At 43.4% G+C, this 11992-nt stretch overlaps 1 protein-coding gene across 2 annotated transcripts; it reads left to right on the forward strand.

Moving 5' to 3' along the window:
* Nucleotides 1–3583: 3583 nt before the first annotated feature.
* Nucleotides 3584–9502, forward strand: LOC143483160 (G-protein coupled receptor 35). 2 transcript variants are annotated; one of them, XM_076981941.1, is made up of 2 exons: nt 3584–3598; nt 7580–9502. In XM_076981941.1, exon 2 carries the CDS (start codon nt 7583–7585, stop codon nt 8534–8536), a length of 954 nt encoding a protein of 317 aa, XP_076838056.1. In that variant the 5' UTR covers nt 3584–3598; nt 7580–7582; the 3' UTR covers nt 8537–9502. The 2 variants fall into 2 exon arrangements, with proteins under 2 accessions (XP_076838056.1, XP_076838055.1); XM_076981940.1 differs by lacking the exon at nt 3584–3598 and adding an exon at nt 3608–4663.
* The last annotated feature ends 2490 nt before the right edge of the window (nt 9503–11992 follow it).

Here is an 11992-nt window from a genome sequence, read left to right on the forward strand (position 1 = left end):
AATAAATCTCAGGATGTCAGCGGTAGAGTTTAGTGGAGTGAGTATATTTTTTTCCTCAGTTGTATTGTATTTTTTTTTTCAAGGCTACCAACCTATTGGCTGTACAACACTCCCAGTTAAACACGACGTCTCCGTCAGGAGCGCAGATGGCACTGGGGACGGGGGGGGGGGGGGGGGGGGGGGGACATGTCCCCTCCAGATTTATATTATTATTTATATCTTATTATTATAAGATTTATATTATATATATATTGTACAGCTTGGTCCCCCTCACTTCAGAATTTCCATCTGCGCCCCTGGTCTCCGTGTAGGTCAGAGTGTTAGACTAGAGTGGGAACAGTTCTGAACAAGAAGTTAAGTCAATTGACCTATTAATTTGTGCTTTGGGTATGATGAAGATGGTCACCTGCATGGGGACGGTCGTTCTGTATGGGATTCGAGTCCTTCAGGTTCGGGTTCTGCATGGGGTTCAAGTCCTGCAGCCTTCGTGACATCTTCTAAAAGACTTTGAAACACTTGCGTTAAAGAGCTTGTTCCTTGAGCAGAAATGTATTAATGCCTCTTATTCTTTGTCAACACCGCACTGGTATCAGAAGTGTGGATGCAACTGTTGAACAAGACGAAATCGACCGGTGCTTCAACAAACTAGGTAAACGGCAAAGGAGCAGGCCAGAAGAAGAGAGCAGTGAGAGTTACGCCCCCTGCAGGTGAGTCAGGCTCTTGGCTGGGGGGGGGGAACGCAGCAATAGAAACAACAGTCTGCAGTGACACCACTAACGGCATCTGCTGCCGGTGCAAAACACCACACCCTTATACGTCAAGGAGGATGCACAGGAAGGCCTGTGCAAGATCACATCTTGCACACGCTTCTGCAAGACGTGGTGGGGCTGCACGTACACGCCGCTGCGCTGACCAACCTGCTAACGGCCGTGATCGAGGCGCAGGGGGCGGAGTTCGTCTTCAGCGCGGGTGCAAATTCACTTTCATATGATGAATAACAAGCAATGGAAAGCTTTGCGAAAAATGTCATGTAAATAAAATCCTCAGTCAGTTGGTTCCTCAATGGAAACAACGTTCACATGAAAGAACAAACAGTGAGAACAAACATACCATCTGATACTGAGCACAGGTTCCTCTGTCTGAACAGATATTAACCCATTTGACCCTTTTTTAGTTTAAAAACCAAAATGGCTCTCAAACCTTAATAGTATATTAATAGAGCCACGTCTGACCAATACTACAAATACTTTAAACCAAGTTGCTGACAGCTGGGCTAAAATGGAAACGCTGCTCCAACTTCGCATGGTTGGTAGCACCTGGGCCATACCTGGGCCACACCTGGGCCATAAGTGACTCGGAACTGTCTCGGCTGGGTTGTGATGTCACGGCTGCGTGCTGCGCGACCAGATGACGTGCCAGGCGGTCTGGCGCTCGCATGCTCGCTTTGGGACTGGAGGTACACGCGGCCGAGGAGGACAGGGGAGACAGGGGGCGTGGCCGCCACAGCAAAGTCCACTTCGGATCTGGGAGCGGACCAGTTGGGAGAGGAGATGTACGTAGTGAGATCGCAAAAAAAGAGCCTAATTGGTTAAATCTTCAGTGTTAGCTGTAGTCTAACACTAGTAGTCTAATATGGTAGTTTTTCCATATTGTTCCAGTGTTTTGTTTGCTGTGCGTGTGTCTTTTTAAAGACTTCGCAGTTTGCAATAAAAAAGCTTGTTGTTCCTCTAGCTGAGATGTATTTCCATTCTACACTAAATTAAGCGCAGTCCAATCCATTATAGAACTCAAGATAAACCAGTTATGAGTTTTTGCTCTTATTTCATACTAGACCAGCAGGGTATCAGAACGCTAACAACAAAATACTTTTTAAAAAGGCAGCTAGTACTTCATTTTCCGTACTCGAGGCGACCTTAATTGCGCAGCATTGGCTGATGAATTGCGTTTCTGATCCTATATGCGCCTAAGCTTTTAACAGCCCATAAAGTCTTTGAAAACTCTACATGACGGATGATTTTCCGATTATGAACAACACTCGTGCAATCACAGAAGTGCTTAGCCTGTGGTTAATTTGTCCGACCTGTGGCCCCAAAGATCCCAAATGGTCAAACAATTCAAACGATCGATACGATGTAACTAACACAAATCGTGAAAAAAGTAATAGTTGGATTGCTTTAACTACAGTGATTCGGTCGCAATAAAGCACAGACCAAGGTGGATCATTTTACATGTAACTAAAGAGGCTAAATGTAAACAAAATATCTGAGACAAGCTAGAAGTTTAGGCCTATTAATATCTTAGGCTACGTGCTTCTAGTCAAACAATGACTATTTATCCCCGTTATTCACCGATTGACCGAGTATGCAGTCGCCACAGCAGAGTTGTGTAGAAGGAGAACTGCCATAAATACAGGGTTGCTTTTGAAGAACTTTTGAAGAACGCTTTGCGTGAGATTTGAACCCGGAGGAGGTGGCGAGCGTAAGTTGTCGACGGGGGGTGGCGAGCGTAAAATGAACACGAATTAAGTATTATAATTACTTATAATTACGTGAGAGCGTGTGAAAACGGTCAAATGCGTGTGTCTCACGCTCAATGCGTGAGAGTTGGCAACCCTGATAAATATATAAAGCATATCAGATCGAGCAGGGTAAGAGCGTGATGCAAATAACGGGAGACAGATCACGTGTGTAATTCATGAAGTGAAAGTCCGCTGGTCTGGTGGAGGGTAATCAGATTTGACTAAGCGTTCTCCACAAAGTGTGAGAACATCTTGTGATGTTTGGAGGCCTTCATGGTAAGCTCTTGGGCTGTTTAATCAGGTGTTCTCTGGCGTGTTGAGTATGAGGTTCTGTAAAATACAGCCTGTGGTTGTAAGTGCATTCGTTTGTGGCAACATGAACTTATTGTATTATTAGTTAGTAATTATAGTAATTAATTTTGAATGTGTAGTGATAGAGGGAATTCATCTGGTGGTAGCACAAATTATTTCTCTCCCCCCTCCCCAATCCATCTAGAACTGCAAAAGCACTGATGTGTGGGTTGTAGTTGACAGCAAATTTTACTTAACACCTATGGTCACACACAAGTTCCAAGTCACTCCATCTAACCACAGTTGACACTTGGTGTCATTCTCTCCTCTGCACACACAGCAACGGATGCAGAAATAGTATAAAAAAATTAAAAGAGGCAATCCAGCTACTTGCAGGTTTCAGTACACTGTGCTGTAAGCCATGGACTGCATTGAAGCATGCATGCAGGCTCATGGCTCATTGCAGTGCATCCCAGTTCCAGTCCCAGTCTCAGCCCTGTCTTAATCCCAGTCTCAGTCTTAGTCCCAGTCTCAGTCACAAACACTGTGCATGCACTGTGCAATACGTTGCTTTTCTCATACACAAAATTCAAGTGAATTCATATGGACAATTTGGAGCAGATCAAGAAGGTTCAAATGTGATAAGTGACTCATATAAATACACCTTTTTTACAGGAACCTTCCCACGCTTACAAAGTGTGATGGAAGTTTTGTGGTCATGTACGTACACATCTACTTCCTGTCAAACCTCCGTTAAACTGTATTACTGACTAACATCGTGGAGTGAAGGTAAGTTACGTGTGTTGTTATAATAACATGGACAAAAAAGAAAGAAAATAAGGAACAAGATCTAATAGAATGAACTAAAAGCACTAAAGGAAACAAAGAGTGTAGTGTTTTCAAAAACGAACCAAAGTAGGATTTCAGTTTGACCTGGTTATTTAACCAGTAGTCTTCATTGGGCTATTCGGCTGTCTGAGCTGTGTAAACAGGGGTCTCTGTCGTACGGATAATTTTCAAGGTTATCAGTGTGATTTCTAACATGGAGATGCTCAGACTAGATAGATAGATAGACAGATAACTTTATTAATCCCAAGTGGGAAAGTCAATTATTACAGCAGCTTTGAAAGGGTAAAACCATACATACATTAAATGTAAAAGAAGTCAAAGTATAAATATAAATATAAAAAAGAAGTAAACAATTAAATAAACAATAGAATATTAATTTAAATAAGAAAACTAAAACCTAATGTGTGCAAATTAATGCTGTAGTAAAGTGTGATGTGCAGTGCAAAGTGTTATCTGATGTGTGATTCGAGAGAGTTTAACAGTGTCCTGAGTTTTGTAGCTATGTTTACTGTGAACCGTTAGGTAGTAAATCGTAAAGTCACAGTAATAATGTTCCTGCACATGGTAAGCTGTTGTGCAGTGCGATCGCTGTTGCGAGGAATGATCTCCTGTACCTAAAGTCCAGCCGCCTGCTTCTCTCATAGTTTGCACCGTGGTAGTCAGCAGTGAGGTGGGTCGCAAGCTCACCGAACTTCAGCCAAATGCTTCTCTTGATCAGTGAAGCATGTCTCCATGTCTCTCGGGCAGCTGGGCTTTGACAGGGCTGTGAGCTCTTCTGCATGGGGAACTTGGCGAATTTGCTTTCCTCCATGCCCGACCTAATTATTGGGCAATGTCTGACCACACAAAAATTCTTCCGGACTGGGTTGCTCAAAAGCATTACGACACAAAGGTTTTTAAAATGTTTCCGTGTATTTCAGAAAACCTCCAGTCTCTCTTTTCAGGTTTAAGCGCTGAGAAGCTATTGGGAAACAAGAACCTGTACCGTTGTCCCAAACTGTCAAGGTGAGGGTAGTTTACTAGGGGTTGGTAGTGGTAGTGGGGGTAAACGCTTTATATCATGTGCTTTTGTTTAACATCAAATGGTGAAAATTGTAGTATTTCAAATATTCAGAGTGCCTTACCGTTACATTCGTACTACTCAATTGTACTCTAAAAACTAACAAATTTTAATCTATACTCATATTTTGTTAAATAATTCTTATTTTAACCACAAAACCAAGCAATAGTTAGTAATAAAATATGTTAGCTCTGGTAAAAGGTTTGTGTTCTTACAAAATACCCCAGAAATAACAAATTAGGGTGACTCATAAAACGTGGCCTCATTTTGCTGCAATGTCTAGTAAGATAAGTATTCTTTATTTGGCCACTGTTAATTGATGTCCTTATTATGAACAGAGGTTCTCAGCTATAATGATATTTTGATATACCATTCAGGGGCTTATCCTTCCATGATAGTTCCTCTGTTCCTCCTCATTCTCATCCACCTTGGGTTCACACTGTCTGAGGTACTAGGTTCTGTGCTCTCTGTCTAGTCTGGATTGTCTCAGGGGCATCTTTGCATCTGTGGTCCTGGTGTTGCAGATGCCAGACTCCAGTGAGCTTGTGTTCAGAGTTTGTTCCTGTGCTACCATCAGTAGAATGACTGGATTAATGATGTTTATCAAGTTGTAGGAGCTTGGCGCTGTGTCATTCATAAAGTGTAGGGCAGTTCTGTATTGACTGGACACACCTGCCCACACACCATCACCACCAAGGGCTTGTCTGGTGACAACAGTGGCGGATTCATACCGCTCCCCTTCATGACTTAATCCATCAATGGCGGCCATGATTACTGTTTATTATCAGTGTGAATCGACTTTCATCAGTGAATAGTACCGAGGCCCACTGGTCCCTCGTCCAGTGTAAACGCTCCCTGGACCACGCAAGACGACGACCTGACCACACGCCTGGGGGTGCAGGTCGTCTAGCGCACACTCGTCCTCTCTGATCTAAACAGTTGAGATCAATTGTTAAAGGATTTTGATAATAATAATAAAATAAAAATAATAATAACTGTGAATAATTTTCGAAATTGAATACATTCATAATTAATAAACGATACATTAGGAAGTACAAAAGCAGCGGCCATAATCACTTATACAAAGTGGGACGTTACTTCTCGATTATCTATTGCATGTGGACAACATTTCACTGTACTTACTAGCACGGACGTAATTTTGAGGGACGGGGACGACATGTCCCCCCCCACTTTTTCAAAAGCCGGTTTTGGTCCCCCCCAGTTTTTACGGTTAAAATCAAATATTTAAATAGCGACGAATCCATGTCCCCCCCACTTTCGAAATCAAAATTACGTCCATGCTTACTAGAGAGAAATGAATCACACATCTCACTGTTGATTCTTATCAGCACATCTTCTGGTGTGAGGTATTTATAGAAACCCACACTCAGTTCTGCAATCTAGTTTCTCGTTCAGCCGTTCACTTTTATGTACCTAGCACCAGTAGAGGTTCGAGACCATCTGGACTGGGCGGGCCAGACCAGGACCAGTATGTCTGTCACTATCCGATATTTTTTTTCGTAATTCGCTACAGATAGCGATAAACTCGCAACGTTGCCAATATTGCTTCCGCAAAATTATGTGTCACACCACGCATCGCACGCATCCGCCTCACACAGATCGGCTATTACCCGGCACACACTTCACACATGGTCTGTAGTTTGCTAGAACCAGTGAATCAGGTGGGTTAGAGAAGTATAAAACTGTTTACCGGGTCAGCAAGTGTAGAGGTGTGTTAACTGCGAATCCTATTATGTATAGCGTTTGTTGAATGAAATACATCAGGTTGCAGTCTAAACGTAAAGCTAGTGACCCCTTGTGGTCAATTTGATATATTACAACAAACGAAACGATATGTTTGGTGGTGGGTCGTTCTGGAGTAGTTACAAATAAATGCGTCAAGAGTCGGCCTTTATCTTCAGGCCAGGGCACATATTACTGTAATGTACTGCACATATAATTCAATAGTATTTAGGTGTCTTTAATCAGTGGTATAAATACTCGGCAAAATGGAGTTAGAATATTACAGAAGCATTTTGTTTATTAATGTTTTGATAAACGCTTGATTACTTTGATTACATATATTTTTGATATTCAATTCTGATATTTGATTACTATTTTGTATGGAATTAGTAGTCTACTATTTTGTTTTTAGCAAAACTATGGTAGTTGATTTTACTGTAGTTGTTTTTCCTATAGTAGTTTTTACTGTATGCTACATTCATCAAAAGCGTGCATTTAGAATCAGCGGCACACAATCAGAAATACTAATGCAGTTAAACACGACTGCATTATGAATTTGGTTCACAAAGAATAAAAGAAAGTGAAACTCCCAAACATTCTACATCACATAGTTAAAATCCACTTTATTGTGGATTAAGATGTGTTATTTATTAGTAAAATATGTTTATCTCAAAGCAACAGTGGAAATCCCCCAATCCCCACTCATTTCAGCTTAATGAAGAAACCCTGAGGCGACAAAACTCAAAACCCCACCATCCTGTGGCTGACACTAGATAGCAGTACTTAGCCAACAACAACCACAACAGCAACAACAATAATAAATGGAAATTTAATTAGGTAGAAATGTAGTCTGTGCAGTAGCCCATATTAAGCTGTGTGATAGCCACTAACTTAAAAGTAGTGGTTGTTACATAATACACAATATTTTACAAGTTGGCCATTGGAAAAAGCTCAGACTTTATAGAAGACAGTAAATTAAAGGTTCAGTACCATTTCTTGCCTAGATCTGATTAGTCTGATTATCTGCTTACATCCTCATTAATCTCTCTCCTGATGCCATTTCAAAGTGCCTAATCTATAGGGATTTTATTCCCACTAATTTTCCTCTTTTGTCTTAGGCGATGGAGTTTAACTGCAGCGTGCCGTCGAATAACAGTGGGCCTCGAGTGGTGGAGGCCGTGGCCTACACACCCGTCTTCGTGGCCGGTCTGTTGCTGAACACCTCGGCCATCTGGTTCTTCTTCCAGCTCCGCAGCTGGACCGACACTCACGTCTACATGTTCAACCTCATCTTCGCTGACCTCCTTCTCGTGATGTTCCTGCCGTTCCGGATATACGACAGTATTTACAACATGGATCTGACGAAGTTCTGCCTATTTTTACACGGGGTGCATTACGTCAACATGTACGTCAGCATGTTCACCATCGCCGTCATCAGCGCCCACCGCTTCGTGGTGGTCAGATTCCCCCTGCTGGCCAAAGCCCTGGACTCCAAGAGGAAGATGATAGCCCGTGTGGCTTGCGCTCTTGTCTGGGTGGTGGTCATCACGCTCAGCGTGCGTCTTCTCTATTCCCTAACGACACAAGACATGAGGACGTGTTTCGACCGGAAACTGGGGAAAACCAAACTGCCGAAACTCCTGGTGTTGGAGATAGTTGGGTATCTCCTGCCGATGGCCACAGTCGTGACCTGCTCGACGGGAGCGATGTGCACCGTGCAGAAGGCGGCGGAGGACAGTCTCCAGCACGCCGAGGAGAAAAACGCGGCAGGGCGACGGAAGGTGGTGGCCATAATCAGAGCCAACATGGTGGTGTTTCTCGTGTGCTTTACTCCTCTCCATGTCGCCTACCTGCTGAGATACATTTACAAATGCCCCGAGCACGTTAGTTACCTCTTTTTAAAAGTCTCTCAGTGGATAGCGGCAACCAACTGCTGTCTGGATTCGGTGGGATATTACTTCTTGTTGAAAAAGGTTTTAAGGGACAAGAATTTGCCTTCGAGTGATCAGAGTTCATCAGTTCTCCACAATATAGCTGCATCTCAGAGAGTGAATACGCTTACAGTTCCCATGTAGAAGTGCTTCTGCTGAAAACTGCAGTTTTTTTTATCACCATGAAGTAACAAAGAATGTTGGAAGTGATTATTACTTTTTCAATATAGTGCAGCTCATGAGAGATCTTTGTGAACCTCAAATGAAACAATATTTGCTCCATACAGCTCCGTATGCAGCCATGATTTAAATATACTACACTGTGATACACCCAGGCCACTAGGTGTCAGTATAATGACTTTCATAATGTGAAGAAGAATCTTTGGAAAATACTGTCGTATTTCTCCTTCAAGATGTGGTGATTATCTGACGTGTTTATTATTATTTTGTACATACAACTGGATAATATGCAATAATCATATTCAGTTCATTTAGTTTAGAATACTTATTTTTTACTGTCTGTTGCATAAAGCATCCCTAAACATTTAGAATTAGTAGCACACATTAAGAGGTGTTTACCTAGACATAACAACACTGTCAATTTGGTTGCAAAACCATAGAATAAACATTCCCCATATCTAGGACTAAAGGATTAAAAGGGATTTTTCATCTCCAAAGCTGTGCTTCAATACGCACGCATGTCTTCGTAGCACCAGCAGCTGTGTGTTTCATGTTTCAGTGTGTTCTCTGATCTTTGGCAGCTATGGTCACCTCTGTAGACTCTTCAGTGCACAGACTGCAGCTATTGGTCTGCATACGGAAGGCCAAAAAGTTCACAGTGTTCTGGTCCATCAGATGGAGACAGGTTGTTTGCAAGAGACAATGCTCCGTTTACCTGTGGAATTGGACATTATACACCCATGGACTAATAATGTTCTGTCGCACTGGACTTTTAAAAATGTTTGACAAAATGACAAAAAAGTTATTTTTTATGTAACAAAGGCTGCATGTCCTTGCTTTTACGAGGTCTCAGGATTCCATAATAAGAGTTCTGTTTTTTTCTGGTATCTAGAAGTTCAATATGACTTCTTTACAAAATAAAGCTTTGGTTATGGCTCTGGCTTGTCAGTGATAGTGGCTGTGTGTGTAGAGAAATGGTTAGACGTGAGTGTGAGTGTGTGTGGATGTGTGTGTTGCGTGGGTGGCTGTTTCTGTACTTTGCTGTGATCCCTCAGTAAATACCCGAGGTTAAATAAACCTGAGGCAGTTACAGTATGACGCTGTCACCTGGTCCGCTAGCTCTGAACCCTGGGCCCTGCTAAAAACACAACCCGAGACGTTTAAATGCAGTGCTCATAAAACCCTATAAAACAGCAAGCTAACTGGCATTCCTGTTAATTATGCGTTGTGTGATTGACACGGATCTAATTAACTCAGACATAATCTTTCAACACATCATTTTCTAGTGCTGCAGTATCCGCGGCCGCGCTGCTATGGTGATAGAAATCTCCATAGCAACAGAGGGCTCAGTCTCCTCCGTAGACGCCGTTGCGGCCTCTGTTGTTCGGTGGGTGTCATGCCAGGACACGGCGCTTTGCAGATATATAATAAAAAATAAAACAGACTCACAACAGCCTTTCCCTGTGCTCAGGAGCTCAGAATTCTCCTAAATGTCACAGACCCTTCCTGCGCTAACTTCTAAAAAACATACAGTCCGAATTAGGAAATACATAAACTATAAAAATTCCATTTAATGTCAATGCCCAATTCTCAATCATTTATGCAGATGAACAGAACCAAAAATGAACAATCGAATATTTTATTAGAATGAAAAAAATATCCATGTCAATTTACAGGTCAAAGTAAGTCTGTGCACACCAACATTTTTGAGTTGTGTGTGTATATGTGTATAACGGTAAGTTTAAAGGTATATTCATATACATGTGTGATGATTAAAAAACAAAACAAAACCCAAAGCGTTTGCTTTGTACATTCCCATACATGTATTTTCTATACACAGTGACTTGAAAACAAGATGTGCAGGTTTCAGATTCAGTATTTCAACTATATACAGTTTGCCGAGTCGTGGCCCCAGAAATGACTTTCTTGGCCCTTCAATCAGAAATGTGACTCAGCAAAATGCTGTCATCTTAGGAAAGAAAATACAACAAAAAGCAAACAAACAAACAAAGCTTACAGCAAGGCAGTCTGGAAGCTAAAGGAAATGAGATGGAAGTCATTGTCGAACCACAGGAGAGGAGACGCGGTTCAGAGGCCCTATCCTTCTGCTGTCATACATCGAACCGAGCTGGTCACATCATTTTGACCCGCACAAATAAAACGCCTTCATGCTCGGGTCCGGGGACGTGTTGTCCGTTCACGATCCGGCGGTATCCTCTGTTCGTTCTGAGAGAGATGTGTAGCATCCCCAGGACAGAGTAACGGAATGGTCGTCACGGCTGGGACCGGTTGAATATTCCTCCCTTAGGACAAGTCTTTATTACGGTGGCCCACAGAGTCGTAACACTACAGCAGATGTGAAGTAGATGAAAGCTGACAACACACATTACCAGGAATAAATATCCGCCAAGATTAAAAATACCGCAGCACCGACACATTACGTGTCGGCATATTAACACTGTGACTGCTCAAAACTGAAGGTTGACATAAGACAAAAGACATACATGTCCAACCTGAATGAGCTTAGAACAGAATGTAAAGAATGATATTAAGAAAAGTCCTCACGTCCTCACGTCGATGACAAGCTGTTGACTAAACAAACCTGACCAGGTTTAGTGGCATGTGTGCGTGTGTGTATGTATGTTTGTGTGCGATTATCATAATCTGACAGAAATTTTACATCTCGTAATTTTCTTTGTGTTCAATATGTCTGTCCTCCTGTGACTAACCTCAAGTGCCGGGCTTTTTCGAAATGTCTTTTGGTTACTGCATTTCTGATATGGCTTTAATATTAATTCCTTGACAATTTTTTTTTTATGTTTCACAAATGCAACTGTAACTTGTGTTCAGTCTTAATGCTGTCATACCGTCATGTTTGTTCTGTCTGCTTCACAATTGCTGCTGTGTTGTGGCCCAAACCTCCTCCTCCCCCCCCCACCTGAGCCGCCCCCTCCCCCTCCTCCTCCTCCCCCTCTCAACTGCCCCGCCCCCTCCCCCTCCTCCACCTCCCCCTCTCAACTGCCCCGCCCCTCCTCCACATCCCCCTCTCAACTGCCCCGCCCCCTCCTCCTCCTCCCCCTCTCAACTGCCCCGCCCCCTCCCCCTCCTCCACCTCCCCCTCTCAACTGCCCCGCCCCCTCCTCCACATCCCCCTCTCAACTGCCCCGCCCCCTCCTCCTCCTCCCCCTCTCAACTGCCCCGCCCCCTCCTCCTCCTCCTCCCAACTGCCCCGCCCCCTCCTCCACCTCCCCCTCTCAACTGCTCCACCCCCCCCTCCTCCTCCTCCTCCCCCTCTCAACTGCCCCGCCCCCTCCTCCACCTCCCCCTCTCAACTGCCCCGCCCCCTCCTCCACCTCCCCCTCTCAACTGCTCCACCCCCCCCCCCCTCCTCCTCCTCCTCCTCTCAACTGCCCCGCCCCC

This window comes from Brachyhypopomus gauderio, chromosome 19, assembly GCF_052324685.1.
Source record: "Brachyhypopomus gauderio isolate BG-103 chromosome 19, BGAUD_0.2, whole genome shotgun sequence".
Classification (NCBI taxonomy): Eukaryota; Metazoa; Chordata; class Actinopteri; order Gymnotiformes; family Hypopomidae; genus Brachyhypopomus; species Brachyhypopomus gauderio.

Excerpts from the sequence above, each read along its gene's own strand:
- LOC143483160 (XM_076981941.1), top strand. The coding sequence starts at position 7,583 with ATGGAGTTTAACTGCAGCGTGCCGTCGAATAACAGTGGGCCTCGAGTG.